General features: G+C 34.8%; 2 protein-coding genes across 3 annotated transcripts in view; one reads left to right on the top strand and one right to left on the bottom strand.

Moving 5' to 3' along the window:
• Nucleotides 1–6794, bottom strand: part of LOC128231448 (uncharacterized) — an 8190-nt gene extending 1396 nt beyond the window's left edge. The window contains exons 1-7 of the mRNA XM_052944280.1: nt 6675–6794; nt 5050–5541; nt 4287–4420; nt 3951–4017; nt 1101–1265; nt 616–806; nt 204–345 (exon numbers count right to left, since the gene is read on the bottom strand). Coding sequence (XP_052800240.1) covers nt 204–345; nt 616–806; nt 1101–1265; nt 3951–4017; nt 4287–4420; nt 5050–5529 — 1179 coding nt within the window. The 5' untranslated portion in view covers nt 5530–5541; nt 6675–6794. The remainder of the gene's footprint in view (nt 1–203; nt 346–615; nt 807–1100; nt 1266–3950; nt 4018–4286; nt 4421–5049; nt 5542–6674) is intronic.
• LOC128231449 (protein Hikeshi-like) lies at nt 6528–19631 on the top strand. 2 transcript variants are annotated; one of them, XM_052944282.1, is made up of 4 exons: nt 6528–6618; nt 12937–13066; nt 13465–13572; nt 13892–19631. In XM_052944282.1, exons 2-4 carry the CDS (start codon nt 13024–13026, stop codon nt 14212–14214), a joined length of 474 nt encoding a protein of 157 aa, XP_052800242.1. In that variant the 5' UTR covers nt 6528–6618; nt 12937–13023; the 3' UTR covers nt 14215–19631. The 2 variants fall into 2 exon arrangements, with proteins under 2 accessions (XP_052800242.1, XP_052800241.1); XM_052944281.1 differs by lacking the exon at nt 6528–6618 and adding an exon at nt 6822–6980 and having other exon boundaries at nt 13892–19630.

Raw genomic sequence — 19631 nt, 5'->3', positions numbered from 1 at the left:
GAATACATTGTTTTTGTATTTTTTGAGTTATGGCCATCATTCAACTTTTAACAGGCAGAGGACGCAAAAACTTGTCCTATCAGTTTTCCAAGGGCATAATTTTTTAACAGACACGGAAGGACATGATGGCAAAACGACATCAGCAACAAGCTAAAAATGTATTGTTTTATTGTCTGTTGTGTATCCTTAATGTAAGAACTTACCTTGTCATACTGTGCTCCAGTATGTGCCTTCAGGAAGTGCACATATCTTGCTGCAAACTCAAACACTGTGGCTTTGTCTGTCTTGTCTGACATCCCTGGCACCAACTGACGTAACAAGTTACACGCCTCCTTGATCCTTGCTCTAAAGAAAAACAAACAATGTGATTTGACTAAGGTATTCTAAAAAGATAAGAAAATTGATATCGTAATTCTAAAATGTTTAAGCAATCACTGTTTCAATTAAGTAACTCTAATAGCAAAATGAATCCTTATAATAGATAGATATGTGCACTTTATCAATCATCTATGAACAATCAATTTGGTGTTATAGAAACTTAATAAATAGGTTATTATTTAAATTTAAAACAATTGAGAGTTGGTGAAAGATCATTTTGGGGCAACAAGGACAAACCTGCGTCTGCGTTCCTTCTGGTTGTGCTGCTCCCGGACTTGTCCTGTATCCTCGACCATAAACTGGGGCATGTTGACGAGGGAGCGCATCCTGTTGTGCAGCTCCTGCTGGGACGGAACCCCCAATGGGTCATATGGGCTCACCTCCTCACCACTGCTGTTCAAAAGCAGACCTTGGGACCCAGGTGTCATCTGGTATGAATGAATAAAGTGTCCTTCATGCAAAATACAAGCAAAATAAGGTAGTCTAATGATAAAAAAATAGACAATGTATGAGAAATATCACTGAAACTGAATGTGCTTACTTGAAATACTTTGCAGTCAGTGTCTGCCAACGTACAATGCTGGTCAGTTTGACAAAGATAGTTCTCTGGCAAAACATGGTTTAAGATTCTAGTATGGTCCAAAATTCAAACTTAAGGTCAAAAGGGAGCAGAAAGTTACCACATCATCACTGGGCCAATTCAAATGTGTCAATAAACAAACCATTCTGGAAGTGATAGGTGTGTTTGAGTTAGACGGGATAGGTTGAGCCACAAGGGGAGGCCCCATCACTGTCTGGCTGGAGCCATCTGACGAGTAGAACATGTAACCACTTCTTGGGTGAGGGGTGAACAAACGCCCTGTGTCACTAGCTTCTGTTTCGCTCAGCTGAATAAAGAAGGGGAAAAATTAATGCATTCTCAAATTTTCGAAAACTGCCTTTTGACTAAAATATCTGCATAGTTTTCAATAACTTTTTTTCAAAATCAGGCTATTGCTATTCTCATGGATTTTAAAACCAAAACTGTTGATACCTATGCATAAGGCCAAATAATTTTATCTGTACTTTATATAATAATGCAATCAATTTACCACCAGTACTTGAAATGAAACAACAGCGCCATAAAGCTGATTTTTATTTTGACAGGGTCAAAATCAGTCCCAATTGACAATCCCAATTATGAATAAGATTATAATATTTACAAAAACTTGACTCAAAACACAGCTCTTAACAATTTAACAGGAACAACTTTGATTAAATGTAGTGTTATTCTCTTAAGGTTCTTCAAACTCAGAACATTATAGGAGGCTTTGCTTTGTTTGAAGAATACTATGGACCATTGGTAAACTCACAATTTAAGGGATATTGTTGCTAGCCCTATCAAACAAGGGGCATAACTCAATAATCATTTTGGCAAGAGTAATGGGCCTTGCTGAACAAGTGTGTATTATCTCTGGCAACATGTATTGTTTTATTTGAATATCTTGAAAAGGTGTTTAGTGATTGATCACAGAATGTGATTAATACCCCCACATGCTCAAGTGTTGTTAATAATGTCTTGTTAGAGCAACTAAAGAAATCAAGTGGAATGTGTTTCACTAAAGGTAAACATTCCACAATGTCAATAATGTAGAGACATAAGGAAGATAGGAATAACCTTAATCAAGGTTTGACATTTCCGCCACTTTAGCTTTATTCAGGGATAGAGTATGTGTCTTAATGTATATTGATTTGAGTCCTTCCACAGTTAAATTCCTCGGCAACACTTGCACTAAGGCCGTTTTCTCATAACTTTATACACGTTCTTTTAGAGTCAAACACTTTAGATTAGTCTTATTTTCAGCTATAATCAAAGTAAAAAAATATATATCAAGAACAATGCATTGTAAATATCCGTTCGTAGAAATATAAATCTGTGCACTCTGAAAAATAATATTGAAGTGAATAAAAATCGCAACTGGTTTCACGCCTTCGAATGACAATGCAAACTGTGAATTCATAATAACCGGTGCTTTTGTCGGTATTTAATAATTAACTTCGTAATTATTTAATTATCTTAATAATTGTGTCAATTCTGATCAAAACATTCGCCGACGTGTAATAAACATGATTTCTTGATGAGTAAACACGCATGGCAATCGTCGGCAATCTTGTGATGCAATATTCATTTTCATTCGATGACGGAGATACCCGAGGCCGTCGTTCTTTTACGTAAACTTCTATACGCAATTAAAGCTGTTAAGAATTTATAAGCAGAAGTGTCAGTGACAAGGGATTAGTGGCCGCTAATTAGTGTTAATATGGCTTCATGGGGACAAAAATTAGTGGCCGTGGCCGCGTTAGACAGTTGGCCGCTTAATGCACGTACATTATATAGTAAAAACGTACGGGGGACATTTGGAGTGGCCCGTTAAGGCAGGTGCCCATTAAAAGCAGGTGACCATTCAACCAGGTTTGACTGTACTGGTACTTAGTGTTTGAAAATCGGACTCCATTTGCTATCGATAATCAAATCGAATCGGACCAAGCTTTTCGATTTACTATCGGACAAAATCAAAAGTTCATAATATCAGTAAGGAATACATTCTTTATACATAGTATCATCGTGATCATTTAGATGGTTAAACATGAAATCAGTACGTGTGATGCGATAGTCATGCTTTTTGCAACAGTAAGTTAATATCCATAACCATTTTCTGTCTTTTATATCTCAATGAAAAAAACATTACAACAAAACACATACTTATTGCACATCAATGTGCAAAATGTTGCACAACGCATCAAGTAAGTTATCTTAGCATTTTATCAATGTAAAAGCATATTAAATATTTGTGAACCAGCTTAATATTCAATAGCTTGTTATATTGAACATATCATTAGAATATCTAAATTTCATAAAACTTTCACAAAAAAGTAAATTAGTTAATTACAAACAATACCAAAAAAGGTTTCAAAAACAGAATGCATCGCGCCGGGATCTCCGGTATTTGTAGGTAAGACCGGACCCACTACACCATAGAGACAGGTTATTGAAGAAGGTTTTATGAAATATATAAACAATTAAAAACAATTTTGTAACTTTTTTTGAAAGAAAAATTGACATTTACACGACTTTTACCACAAAACAAAAAATACGTAGTTACCGGAAGTAACATTAGCGACATCAATTTTGGACAACCACTATCGATTGTCGCTGACATAGCATTGTCAGCGACAATTAATCGATTGTACTCGATAATCGTTTCATCACTATTGAACCAGTATTATGTGCCACAAACTATCATCAGTAAGGCTGATACTGCAAAGAAGATGGCTGTGACCATGACCTGGAAGGTTGGCGCAAAATGCCTTATGTGCTACACATCCTCAAGCTATGGTGGTCACTTTGGCCATATAATTTTAAAATCCACCCATGAATGAAAAAGATTGAGACCAGACAAAAAAGGACAGACAAACGGACGGATGCGACGACATGCGTGACTCCTATATAACCATTATTTCACTTTGTGAAGCTAGAATGTAATCATATATATTATCGCAGATATAGATGCCAAAAAAATGTCATAATTCACCTTGAATTTCATGGATGAATTGTGTTGACCTCTGGAACTCAGAGGAGTACTATTTTCACCTAGGTGTCTGAAAAAAGCAGAAGAGAAAAATAAAGATCTTCATAGCCACAATCATTTGAGAAAACTAAGACAGTTACAGAATTACCATTTTTCTACTGACTGCTGCACATTTTTCGACTGCCCACACTATAGATAGCTTAAAGATAATACTACATTAGTCTGTTAACACATTCTGCAGCATTTGAAAACATTTAATGATCATTTATTAAAACAGGAGGCATCATAAAAAGTGATTATAACAAGAACAATTTGTATAATTGCCATAAGACAAATGACCGGTTTTCCTTGTCAGCATGTTCGGCAAGTTTGAGGAGGTGGCTGGAGGAGCTGGTGGAGGCAGCAGTGTATGATGGGGCCTCATCCCCGGACTCTGTGTTCTCATCCTCCTGCGAGTCCTCATAGACTATCACCTATGTAAAGGTAGAATTTTGTAATTGCCGGCGCTAAACCTTTATGTATGTCAACTTATGACAGAATTTAAATTTACTGCACAAGCACAGAGGCCAATGAGAATGTTTTCCACTTTGAAATAAATGGTGGTGGGGCCTATTGATAGAGAAAAAATAGCACCATTTTGGCAAAATGGGGAAAACACTAACATGATTCATATACCCAGTAATGTACAACTTGTTTTCAAACCTTTTATTCATCAAATTGAGAGGACTATGCTCCTATAAAAAAAAAGGTGGTCAAAGGGATTTTTTTGCCTGGGTATACTTTTTTACGAGACAAATGAAGCTGAAATTTCAGCCCAAAAAGCGCTGATAAAAACACTGAATGGAATGATTTTTATTTTATTTTTAGGCCACTATCTCATGCAACACATATATATATAAAACATGTTATATGTAGTACACACATCATGAAATAGATGTAGATAAATACACACAGTAATAATCATCTACTCCACATTCAATAACATTTTTAGTACTGAGTTTGAGACTGGAGCGGTTATTGAATAAGGGCCTAGTAAATGTACTTGTTCATCACAAAGTCTAATTTTGCTGAAGATTATCGCATAACAGTAAAAACCAACTACCTTAATGAAGTCTTCCCCTTCCTGAAACTCCATCAACTTGCCATTTTTACACAGCTTCCTAACAATGTTTTCTGCCACTCTTTTGTCATCTTCATCCAGTGGTACTGAGCAGCAAGGATCAACATGATCATTCCTGCTGTAGTTCAGACTTGGCATGCAACTGGCTTCTGAACACAAATTATTATTAAAATCTGTCAGTAAATAATTTGTTGGATTATTGTTGTGGTGATCCAAGTCAGTTTCTAAACTTATTTTGTTTTCCTCAGTCATATTTTGATCTGTGGTGATACAATCATCAATACATGTACTTTCAAAAGGTAACCCTTCAAGTGTGTCTGTTTCATCAGCTATTGGTTTGTTGCGCAGTGGACTGCAAGCATCATCTAAATCCTCTCCCATTTTAGGGATCTTTGATCTGCTACACATATCATCTGCTGTGTATGACAAAGATTCTGTGCATTCTCCTCGAAATTCATCCATTTTCTGTTGTTGCTAAAAGTACAAATAAAAACAGTATTGAAAATATAACATACTTTGCTGAGATAATTGATAAGTGGGCTTGAATCAACAGTTTAGACCTTCTTTAATGGGAAATGATCTTTTTTTTAAACAATGCTGCAAGGGGGTACCAATGCTTGCCTGTTGTTGGTTTTTTCTGTCAATGAAGGAGCAAATAATGGAATTTAATTTAACTGTACAGTATACAATGGTAAAGCACAATGAGAGGAAATGCTGTGTACAAGAACAATAACTTTATTGTACCTTATTGCAGCGCTATTGTGTAGCTTATTGTGGAGTTGCAGTAATTAAAAAATGGGCACATGTATTACTAAAAAAGACATAGCTTTAACATTCTAGTGTTCTGTGGTATACTTCTTTTGCACATGACATTCATCCTTTCATCAGTTGAATGAACATTAATGGCTTGTTGTCCATCACCGATTTGTCTTCAGCAGAGAATGACCGGTGCATGTGCAAAGAGGGTACCGTTTCAGTAGATTTCGCAAAGAGGGTATCGATATGGATACACACCGTGAGCAATGTAACTTCTAAATTTCTCAATGGATTTTAATTAAACAACACACATTGCAGGGTTTGAACCTAACATTTTTCCAGAGGGATCCTGATGGTACACCACCATTTGGTTAAGCATGATATGTGGAAATGCAGTTTACTTATATAACCTGGGGGTTATGACCTCTTTTCAAAGAAATAGGTTGCCATTCCTTTGGCCAGGCAGCATTCATTGACAGCTCCAGATAATTTTAGTTCCCTCCCGGTATTACTATTATTATTAAACTTTGAATTTATTTCGGCCCCCCTCCCTCTGGGGTGCGGGGGGCATTGGCGGGGATTTGTACCGTCTGTTTGTCTCCGCAGGGCGGGAATTTTAGCTGGGGTTGGGTGGACCGAAAGTCAAAGTCCCCGCTATTCCCCGGACCTGGGGGGGGCCGTGGTTACAATTGACTGGTGAATAACAACTACTGTATTAACCAAAGACACAGCAGTCAAAGACAAACGACTGCCTGGGATCAAAGAGTGAGAAACACCACTTACTAGAGGCTACAAGTAAGTTATTTTTAAACATTTGTTGAAAAGTTATGCAGCATGAAAACAATTCTTACTAAACATATATTCCGTCAATAAGAATTTCTTCGCCAAAACAGCTGTTGTTGTTTACGTGCTGCTAACGTGCCCCGCGCGTTCTGAAAAACGTCGTCTGCAATGACGTAAATGTCGCGCACTGACTGAATCTTGGTCAAACAGGCGCTTTTGCTGAAGCGTCTGGGGGAAAACCATCCAAAAAACAATTGTTCTCTATATTTTAAAACCTATTATTGATGATAGCACATAACGCTAACATATTTTGCATTTAAGAAACATAGTCTATCTCTGATAAAATGTTTGGCATAATCGTTTCAGGACGACTGGTAAGGCAATTTGTCATACAATTTCGCGTGTGTAAATTCAACCTGTTCATCACTTCATTATTATTATTAGGGTGTCTTAACTTTTCTCAGTGTACAGCAAAATATCAGTCATGCAAAATTTTGCGTTTAAAGTTTGCCACCAAACCCTAAAAATGTGCTGAAGTAGTTTTAAATATTGAATAGTGTAGCTGTTGTTTGAATTATAAACGAACAGGTCAACATCAGCACAGACTGGCAACTATCACGTGTGATTATGCTTTATCAAGTGATATAAATAATCAATTAAAGCTGTCCATATTTGATTTACGACCGAATTCGCTTTGAAATTTGACTTGCTAAATGCGAGTGAAATATTGATATTAAAGGTGACGTTTTCCAGAACACACAAATTTCTGCTCGTGGAATATGCTAACTATTAAATCAAAAGTAGAATATTTGGTCATTCCCTAAGGAAAAAATGCCAAGGCCAATATGAAAACTGCCATGGTCACCAAATAGATGTGAATTGCGCCTATACTGTAAGTAAACATGACCAGTCTCAACTTCTCAAAAGTCTTCTGGGCAATATCCGTATTGGTTCTATCTTCAAAAAGTTTTTTAGCATGATTTGATTACAGACAGTAACGCTATGTCATCAGCTGATTGAAAGGTCTCCGTAAAACGTATGTAAGTAGCGATGCCAAGTCAATTGTAGTAATCTCCCCTTATGAATCTCATGAATATTAATTTTTCACGGAAGGCGACCCAATACTGGTACCGATTTTATACACCCTTAAAAACACATATATCAACATTTGCAGAGAACCATGTGGCTATTTATAGTTAATTAGATGATGAAATATTCTGGAAACCAGTCAGAGTTCACTGAAAACATGGTTTTTCTAAAAGAAAAACGAAAGTGAAAATTTGATTAAACGTTTTTTTCATGTTTTCAGGCAAGTACAAAGGATTATTTGGTTTGTTTTTAAGCATGGGATGAATCTCTCATAGTTTTTTATCACTTTTGATACAAAAACAACTGGACTATGAACGTTCTTAGACCATTTATAGACTTCGCCAAAATGTAAACAAAAATCCAAAATGGCTGCCGCAAAGTGAAACTACAGTTTTCACTTAGTCAGATGCTTGATGATTAATGCATGAAACAGTTGCTGACAGCTTCAAACTGCAAGTACACCCTGTGTAAATAGGTGTTAACATTCAGAATGAATACATTTTATGTCTATTCTTTAAGTAATTGTAAAATAAACAATGTTTTTTCACAAAGTTTGTGTTTGTCCCCAGTTTCATAACGTTTCCTTCTCAAATATGTCTACAGTATGTAATAAAGAAGTGTTTATATAAAATAAAGCCCGAGAAAATGCCAGATTTAGGTTACATCAGTAGTTTTCTAACTGAAACGTTGTTTTTGTGTAATAAGAAAAGATCAGATAAATTTTATTCCAATCATGGGTCATGTTATTTGAAATATAAATCACAGATTACATAATGTAGAAAATAAATTGATACAGTAAGGCAACACATTTAGTGAATGCAAATAAGGCTTCATTTTGATTTTTTTTAAACACAAAAAACATAAGCTTATTTGGAAAATTAATAAGCATGTTTCCCATTTCCTTTTTATGCCTTAAAGTAATGTAAATGTACTATTTAAATCCAGAGTTGATGTTTATATGTGATTATAACTTACAAATGGGAATCATGTTTATAATCAACCACAAATTAGTATTTATAAAACATTTAACAGGAGACAACAGCAAAAAGAAGGAATTCACTCATAAATTGACAATCATTATTATATATATTATAATATTAATATGATAATTGGTTTGATCAATATACCATTATTAAATAGCAGTGTAATAAATAAAAAAACTATAATTGCTATTAATGTACAACTCGTTTCAGTTTGTAACGAAACTGTTTATTTATTTTAGTTTGTTTATTTGCTGTGTTTTATTCAGTTTATATGTTTGCATGTAGTAAAAAAAAGCCTTTTGGGCAGTTCTACATGCCTTACAATGAAAATAAAAACTTGGGTCAGGATTTCGTGACTTTTCAGTTAGTGCATTTTAATGGCGGTGAAGGGTGGCTGCATACAAATTGCCATATCTTCACTTTGAAATGAGATATTAGAATAATTCTTGCATTTTTATTCTCACAAAATATGTATATTCACAGAAATGTAAGGTTTTACCATGTCAAATTATTTAAAAAAAGTCATGTTGCAATGCTAATGTAAGCCAAGTGTGCTTCTCATCACATAATAAACAAACATGGACAAAAAGGTATTATATTTAACCTCCGAATTGACCATCAGATAATCCAATGCTCATGATTTGCTTATTAGCTCCATCTTGGATTTGTAATATAGAAAGGGCACTGTGATAAAGTTAATGTAATCATAAGCTGCTCTTTCACAGATTGATCGTTATGACAGTTTTTTTTTGTTTTTTTTGTCTTTAAATGAACTCATTTTGGTGTAAATGTCTTGAAACTAGTGATATACATGTAAGACAATTCTTCCAACAGAGAAGGTGGGTAGTGAAAAAAAAATTATGTTAAAGCTGCTCTTTCACAGATTGATCGTTCTGACAACTTCTTTTATTTTTTTGCCTTTGAATGAGCCCATTGTTGTGTAAGTATATGGAAACTAGTGATATAAGACCATTCTTCCAACAGAGAAGGTGGGTAGTGAAAAAAATTGTATGTTGAAAGTGTTTCTTACGTTTTGTATCATATGGTGAAAGGCATTAGTAGAATCCCCAAAATTATGTCTAATTGTTTTGTCGAAGAAGGTTGTGAGCAAATAATCTACACTGTGGCCACATTTTTAGCATGACTATTCGAAGAATAAGGAGGGCTATACTACTCGCCCAAGAGGGTGTCCGGTTAAAGCTTTAGGGCAAGTTGGGATTTTCACTTATAAGTCCAATACCCTTCATTCAATTCACTTAATACTTCACACAGTTCTTCACCGCCATCACATACTGAGGTAAGGTAACTCCACACGATCCTTTATACAAATTATGGCCCCTGATTGACTATGGAACTTAAGTTAAAGTTTAAGGGCGGGTTAGGATAATTATTAATAACTTCTATACCCTTTATTCAATTGACATAATACTTAACACAGTTGTTCAGGACTATCACACAATGAGGTAACATAACTCCATAGTATCCTTAATACAAGTTATGGCCCCTGATTGACTTCGGAACTTAGGTTAAAGTTTTAGGGCAGGTTAAAGTTTTAAGGCAAGTTTGGATTTAAAAAAAAAAAAAGCACTTCTATACCCTTCATTCATTAACTTAAAACTTTTCACAACTAATGATAACCATCTTACAATAAGGTAACATAACTCCATTCTAACCCTAAATATAAATTATGGCCCTTTTTTATGCCCCCGAAGGTGTTTATTCACAATGGAATGCTGCATATAAGGACATAAAGTATAGGTTGTCTTGTCCTGGCTGTAACTTTCCCTTGTATGGACAGATTTTAAAATAACTTGCCACATGTGTTCGGCATACCAAGACGACGTGTCACGTGCAAGACCTGTGTCCCTACCTCTTAGGTCAAGGTCACACTTAGTTTTTATTCACAATGGAATGCTGCATATAAGGACATAGAGTATAGGTTGTCGTGTCTGGGCTGTAACTTTCCCTTGTATGGACAGATTATAAAATAACTTGTCACATGTGTTCGACATACCAAGACGACGTGTCATGTGCAAGAACCGTGTCCCTACCTCTAAGGTCAAGGTCACACTTAGGTGTTTATTCACAATGGAATGCTGCATATAAGAACATAGAGTATAGGTTGTCGTGTCCGGGCTATAACTTTCCCTTGTATGGACAGAATTTAAAATAACTTGCCACATGTGTACGACATAGCTAGGCGCCGTGTCTCGTGCAAGACCCGTGTCCCTACCTCTAAGGTCAAGGTCACACTTAGGTGTTTATTCACAATAGAGTGCTGCATATAAGGACACAGAGTATTGGTTGTTGTGTCTGGGCTGTAACTTTTTCTTGTATGGACAGATTTTAAAATAACTTGCCACATGTGTTTGACATACCAAGACGACATGTCGCGTGCAAGACCCATGTCCCTACCTCTAAGGTGAAAGATACACTTAGTGTTTATTCACAATGGAATGCTGAATATAAGGACATAAGAATGTAGGTTGTCAAGTATGGGTGGTATTTTTAGCTCACCTGAGCACTTCTCTGAGCATGAAGTGCTCAAGGTGAGCTATTGTGATCGCCCTGTGTCCGTCGTCCGTCGTCAACAATTTGACTGTTAACACTCTAGAGGTCACAATTTGGGCACTATCTTAATGAAACTTAGTCAAAATGTTACCCTCAATAAAATCTTGGATGAGTTCAATATTGGGTCATCTGGGGTTAAAAACTAGGTCACCAGGTCAAATTAAAGGAAAAGCTTGTTAACACTATAGAGGTCACATTTATGACTGTATCTTCAGGAAACTTGGTCAGAATGTTAATATTAATACTCTCTAGGTCAAGTTCGATTCTGGGTCATATGCGGTCAAAAACTAGGTCACCAGGTCAAATTTAAGAAAAAGCTTGTTAACACTCTAGAGGTCACATTTATAACTTTACCTTAATGACAGTTGGTCAAAATGTTTATATTAGTAATCTCTAAGTCAAGTTTAAATCTAGGTCAATTGTGGTCAAAAACTAGGTCATAAGGTCAAATCATAGGAAAAGCTTGTTAGCACTCTAGAGGTCACATTTATGACTGTATGTACATGGAACTTAGTCAGAATGTTTATATGGATTAGCTCAAGGCCAAGTTTGAATGTGGGTCATGTGCGGTCAAAAACTAGGTCACCAGGTCAAATAATAGGAAAAGTATTTTAACACTCTAGAGGCCACATTTATGACCATATGTTCATGGAACTTGATCAGAATGTTATTGTTGATGATCTTTATTGGATCAGGTGAGCGATTCAGGACCTTCAGGGCCCTCTTGTTTTATGTTCAAAGGTAATTTAAAATAACTTGCCATTTGTATTTGTTTGATCTTTAACTTTTCATGTACTAACCTTGTTCATAGGTCAATGTCACATTCGGGGCATTTGTCACATACTGTGACAGCTCTTGTTTAATTTTCTTTTTATCTCTTTTGACAGGCACATTTTTATATTCTTAGCCAGGTTTTCACAAAGGGAAAACAAGTTATTAGAATGACTTGCGTCAATGTTCGGGCAGGCTTGTGCGAGGGCAGCGTCAAAGTCACATATGTTTAGAATAATTTTAGCTAGGTTTTACATATAGTGACCAAACTTCGTATATAGGAAGCGTTTATGGAGACCTTTCATGGGATTGTGTTTGAGGCCCCTAGGATCAAGGTCAAGGTCAAAGCTACTATTAATAAAAAAATGGTTGGTGTTGAATAACTTAAGTGTCGACATATTGCAGGCAAACTTGGTATATATAAAGAGTTCATAGAGACCTTTCATGAGATTGTGTTTTGGGCCCCTGAGAGTTATGGTCACTGTTTACTTTTTAATATGACTTTTTTATCGCTTTCGACAGGCACATACATCATTATTGTATTCACTTCTAAGTCAAAGGGATGCTCTTGTTTATATTGACATAACGCTATTTTTTCTGAAATTATTCATAAGTAAGGATGATTATCATTAACATTTTAGGTTGCACAGATTGTTATAGAATAGTCTAAAGGCTGATGAGGCATGCACAACAGTTATTTACATTTGTATTGATGGTTATACATGTATATCTATCTGTTGTCATTTGGCTGGTAGAAGATATGATTTTTTTGTTCCATATTACCAATAGAGCAACCCTTTGCAAGAAGGAGCATCCAGAATTTCTCTTCTGTCTGTCTTAACATGGACAGATCCAGAGGAGGCTTGCTGATATATATATATATATATATATATGTAATATGTACATATCATTAAAGGTGCAGACCAACGAAGAGCCAGTGAGTGAAAACAAGGTGATTTTCAACATCCCAGATGCAGACAACATAAATCACATCGTTGTGTTCATGACTGGGCAGATTCCATTTCCTGATGGTTTTGGTGGGGCAGGTAAATGCAAACATTCTTTTTCATTATCTTTGAAATCATTATTTGAGAGTCTTTGCATTTTTGGTTCATTTGTAGACAAAAAGCTAACAATTCAAGCTTAATCATTTCAAATTTTCAGCCCAGACACAGATATCTTTGTGCATATATGCAGCATTCCATAATGATTAAACGTGAAGTGTGATCTTGGAAGTAGTGTCGTGGGTCTTGAATGCGATACATCGCTTTTATGTACCATACACATGAGCCAAGAATTTTTAATATCTCTCCCAGCATGACAAAAGTTAAAGCCTGTACAGGGTACACTAGACGCATGGACAGCGATATTTTAATATGCCCACCAACAGGGGCATTGCTATTTCAATTAAAGTTATGTCCAACCCTTTTGCCAAATATTTCAGTGTACTTCTCATGGCCAAGTCCAGCTGGGCAGACATGGATTTTACTAGGCCATATCACCAACAACAAACCAAGTGCAATTTTCAAGATAACAAATCTTAAACATTCTGGTAAGTCCAGTCTTTTTAAAGAACTGCATTTCTGAAAAACATGAAAATTGTGCTTTCAACCTCCATTAATATCATTTTTGTTTCTTTATTTCTTTCTTCTATATTTTTGAGGGGTGAAGGGGGGTGTTTTACATAAAAGTCATAATACATATTGTGTATTATCTTTTTACCTAATATTCAACTGATAATTTTTTAAAGCTTATATTGAGATGAAAAATAACACAAACTACAACAATAGGTATTTAGATATTCTTGTTGTGATAACTGTGTTGAAACATAATGTACAACATAAAAGTACAAAATTTTAATCTCATGTTAGATGCAACCAGCAGCAACCATCCATTTGGCCAGATGACAGCCCAGACCCACCTGGCCCAGATTGGCATCTCGGTAGAGCCTGAGTCCCAGCTTGCCCAGCAGACACCTGCATCAATAGCCAGTACATCTGCTGTAGAACCTTTCGTAGAGTTTTCCAAGAAAATGTGCGAAAATGTCTACAACTTCATGTCCTCCTTTGCTTTAACTCAGCCCCAGATGACCCCTAATCCCACAGAGACATTTGTTCCACTGAGTAAGCTTTCTCAGTGGTATGAAAACTTCCAACGAAGACTTGAACAGAATCCATATTTCTGGAGGTCATGACATTGTGCATGCTATTGTGTTTACAGAAAGGCTCACTGTTGTGAATATGCAATATTTTTAAATGATGTCAGAATTTTTTTTATCAGTTTTCATTGCCCTGTCATTTGTTTGACGAAATATGAGATCGCCCATTTTGGGTGATGTTTGGCATTGGACCCAGAAATGATCTTGTTTGTGTTCAGACATAGCAATGCTTATAAACCTAATAATCACAAAACTTGGCAACAATGTTTTAACAATGTTCACGATTAAAGTGCTGTGAATGAGATTGAAAACCATTTAAATAACTGTAGTCTGTAGTAATTTTAGAGTTATGGTCCTTCAATTTTGGAAATTGGACCTAATTGAATAAATGTCCACTCCTCAACTTAAGGGACAGAGTATTTTGTAAACAAATTTGATACAATCCTTATATGCATTATAATCAAATTTTTTTGATAACCAGCCAAGTTACTTTAGTCTCTCTGGAGTTATGGTCCTTGAATTTTCAAAATTGAACGAAATTCATCTGCGTCAGCAAAATGAAGCTCGTTGTCTTTAATTTGAAACAATTTATTTGGACATAAAATCTCAATGAATTTGATAACCATAAAGCTGCACTCTCACAGATTGAACGTTTTGACAATTGTTTTTATTTTTTTCTTGGAACGAGCCATTTTTTAGCAAAAATCCATGGAAACAAGTGATACAAGAGTGCTGACAAAAAAAAATGAATCGCAAATTTTTATATTGCAGTTCAAAAATTAATGTTTTATGCAATTTTCTTAAACCGTATGTAACGATTAAAGCCATTAAACATTACTTTTTGAACGGAAATAGGCAAATCTGCGATCTGATCTTTTGTCAGCAATCTTTTATCATTGGTTTGCAGATGTTTATGCAAAAATTTACCCTTTCCAAGACAAAAAAAATAAAAAAAAGTTGTAAAAACGGTAAATCTGTGCGAGTGCAGCTTTAAGGTATTTTTGTCTTTTTGGAGTCATGGTCCTTGACTTTTAAATTTTTGAATTCACTGCTCATTTACATAAACAGTATTTAGCTTTTGGTATTATTCATAATGTCTGAAATTAGTTCAATATCAAGCAAAGTTATTCAAACTTTATAATGATTATCCTAGATTCGCATGCTTTGGACTTTTGAACCTTTTGTTGCCAAATATTTGCAAAATGTCTAATAGTTGCCAATATTGGTTTACTATCTGTATGGGCATAATATCGAGACTGAGTGGGATCCCACTCCAATGGCTTTAGATATTTGGAGTTATCTCCCATGAATTGTCTGTAACTGCTTACCACATACTGACAACTCTTTTGACAGGCGTTGACAATTCCTTTTAATGGCACTCTTGTTCTTGTATGTAACTTTATATATTATTGTTTTCAATTAAACTGTATTGTAAGCCAAGGGTTGCTGTCCCCCAGCTACATGTAGCTTATTTGATCCTCAGATTCTGTGAATTTTGAATGTAGAAATATAAATTGTATTGTAAAAGATTTTTATATACATGTATGCTTATGTTCCTTTTATTACACAACAGTGGTCGAAATTAGCACAAGCCCGCAAGCCCTGCACTGATAAAATGACACCTGGGCTTGCTCAAATTCTGAATTTTATATAGCAGGGCTTGTTCAAAAATATGATTCTATGCAATAGTATAAGAATTCGGGCTTGTTCATCCAAAAGTCTAATTTCAATGACTGACACAAGCATTTTTTTAGTAATCTGGTTGTTGCATTTTCCTGCAATCGTTATGTTGTGGTCTTTTTTTTTTGTAATAAAGGAAAGGAGAGATTTGTAAATGTTGTAAATGATAAATGAAAGAAAAAAGAGAAAGAACTTACAAATATCTTCCACTCTGTCTGTGACCTTCACTGGAAAGAGGTGACAATCAGTTACGTTATCAGCAGCTACATAGAGTGGATTATCAAGAAAAACCCACACATTACACATACATGCACTGGTAGCCATGAAACATAAATGTCACATTTATTAAACAGTGGAAATAGGACTAAATAAATTCATATCACCACAGCTCCACTGTACTATTCAGGGATGCAGCTGGACTAATCATGATAATTGTTCTGTAATCATGAAATAGGAAATTCTTTGTTGTAATTTTCGTAGATTTATATTCAACTTAAATCAGGTTTCAAAAATGAGATCTTATATACCTTGCTTTGTAGTATCTGTTTCAGAGCTATTTGTATGAATTATTAAAATTGACCCAGTACCTGTTTGCTTTATAGATTGTTTCCCAACAATATGGATCTATTAATGACAAATGTTGTACATTTTTAACAAATTGATTGTGAATGATAAATTGTTCAACAATTGTGAATAAAAAAGAAAAGAAAAATGGTATATTTGTTTTAAAACTTGTTACATATATACTTGAAATTTCAAAGAAAAAGAAGAAACTTCTTTTGTAAAGAGTGGAAAAGAAAATGAAATGAAGTGGAACTTTTTTGAACGATCCACTGTTTCTTTAGCTATATTTCACTGCAATATCTGTGTTTGGTGCATTTTGCTCAATTGTTATAAGTGTTGGTACATATACAATTTCATAAAGGCAATTCATTTTCTTTGTGCAATGTTTGCAGATACAATGTTATGTTATGTTAAAGTGTTAGGTCAGGTATTCTCTGTGCAAAAGCAATGTTAATTATTGTGTTTAGATGTTTTACTAATTAGTATTTTGAGGTAAGTCTCCATTCAAGTGTTCTTGAAGAGTATTCAGATTAATTTCTTTTGTTCTTGAAGAGTATTGTGTAGGATTAATGTAAGTATTTCTCCAGTGTTAACGTATTATATTATATAATTATATCTTAATTAACACTAAGCTGATAGCAATAAAGCTACGCCTACTTTGTCATGTGACCCCTTTCTTAGGTTGGGTCCTTCGCCAAATATGAAAAAGCAGACGATAAGAATATATACAGAAGTTATACTTGGAAATTAGATAAATATACATGTAGCATGGAATGTGGTAAAAAAATAAAACAAGCATAACATTAAATTGTGGTTGATTAGTTTTCCTTTTTTCCTTTAGGGAATTTAACAAAAAAAGTTGACGTGTTTAGAAAAAAATGTCAAAACTCTATGGGTTTTGCTGTAGTTATTTTCTCCATAAATACTCACTTCTTTTTTACAAGTTTAATGAATTATATAATAACCTTTTTGTTTCTTTGCTATGTGTTAATATCCAATTAAAATTTAATGCTTATATCAAGCAACAAATGTGTTTCAAGTGGTCATAGTCATAATCAATATACGTTTTATTCTTTGACTTGTGTCATTCACATAATTAAAAAATCTGATTTTTTATCTATACAAATATTTTATTTGTAACCTTTAGTTATATGTGCTTTAAGATATCTAAACTAAATGATTTAACATTTTTCATTCATTTTTTTGTTAACTGAGATGTCTTTATCCCTAAAATTATTTCTAAACAAACTCAAAATAAATGAATATGCCTTAGATTTAACATGGAATGCAAAAGATTGAGACAATTTTCGAAATATAAATAAATCATGGCATATCGTCACTTTTATACTCTCATATTGTTTCCTAGCACTTTATGTAGTAATGACATGTCCTATTTTAAGAACAACATATTTTCTATGTCAAGTATGTATGGTTAACATAAATGATTAGAAACTCTTGATGGTTACTAAAGGTCACTTTTGATTTAAACGAATACTAAAAATGCATAAATACAGCATCATGTCAGAATTAAGGCTTTTCTTATTTGTCTAAGCTCTCCCTCAGTAATGACAAACACATTTTGTAGTTTTATGCGAGTGTTTAACTTGGTTTATCAGAATGAAATCAAAATATATATATATATAGAAAACAGCGTATTACACTACTGTTGATAAGTGCAGATTGTCGGAGGTCATGGTGGATAGCAACATGCAACTGATAAGCCTGCCTTATCTTGAGGCTCTTTGATAGTTGTCATGTCAATTGCTTTGACTGAGTTACTTCTTTTATGTGGTTATATTTATTAGCTGAAATCCACTATATTTTTACTGTGCAGAAATGAGTTTCGTTGAAAAGGCATGTGTTACAGAATCTGATTGTACTGATTACCTCCGTTTTTATTGCAATTATATGTAATAATGAAATCTCATCCTGAGATAACGAGTTCTCTGTTGGGTGTAATTATATACTCAGTCATTAAGGGGCACCATTTTCTTTACCTGATCAGATGTAGCAGTCAGGATCATAATATACCAACTGACACCATAGCCTTTGATCAAGTAGATGGGTCATTGGCATGATGGGGATATGGGAAATTGCTCCAGCAGTGGTGATGAATTTATTTTGTATATTGTGTCCTACCTGGGCAAAGTTATATGTTGATCTGAGGGTTACCCAGTATATTATGAATTGGTTTTTCTCTTACTGTTATTATATGAATTGAGTCACTTAAGCATGTCTTATAATGCATGGTGTTATACATATTTTCAATTTATTAGAATAGACAATTTGAAAATATAATTTGCTAAGGCTTGTCCATGCGTAATAAAAGAACAAAATAATTTTATGTTTTGCAATCAAGTTATTTTGATACACATGTAAATGTGCATAAATTGCCTCAAGGTCAATGTTTAGTACGTAATTTGTTCTGTAGATTAGCCCTGCTGCAAATGTTTTGACATTGAAGTAAAGGTCATTGACAATGACACAATGAATCAAATTTGTAGTTCATATGTTATATAGCACTTTATCATTTGGAATCTTTAAATATTTAAGATGCTTGGAATGTGAAAAAAAAATATGTTAAGGTCATAATTAACTCTGTTTGAAAATTATTGATACCCATACAACATCTGCCAAGACGTACATAGTGTAAATGTTAATGTGTTGTCGGTCTTGATTGAGAGAACTACTTGCTACAATAACTAGAGAGACAATCCTTGCTATGGAAGAGCATCAGCTCGTAACATTTCTACAGTACTCTGCAAATGCACCTGCATGTAGCAAACTGTTATGTACCTATTAAACTGAACTGTGCCATGCTTTTTAGCTCCACTGGCCGAAGGCCATGGAGCTTATGTCGTCACAGGTTGTCCGTCGTGAGTGCGTGCGTGCGTAAACTTTTACTTTAAACGACATCTCCTCTGAAACTGATAAGCGGATTTTGACAAAACTTCACAGGAATGTTCCTTTGGTGGTCCTTTACCAAAATTGCTCAAATGGTTCCGGTCCATTGCACAATATGGCCGCCAGAGCTAAAAATAGCAAAATCTTTAAACGACATCTCCTCTGAAACGGTTCAGCAGATTTTGATGAAACTTGACAGTAATGTTCCTTGGGTGGTCCTTTATTAAAATTGCTCAAATGGTTCTGGTCCATTGCACAATATGGCCGCCACAGCTAAAAATAGCAAAATCTTTAAACGACATCCC

This window comes from Mya arenaria, chromosome 4 (assembly GCF_026914265.1).
Source record: "Mya arenaria isolate MELC-2E11 chromosome 4, ASM2691426v1".
NCBI lineage: Eukaryota > Metazoa > Mollusca > Bivalvia > Myida > Myidae > Mya > Mya arenaria.
This window is presented reverse-complemented; position numbering and strand designations above follow the sequence as displayed.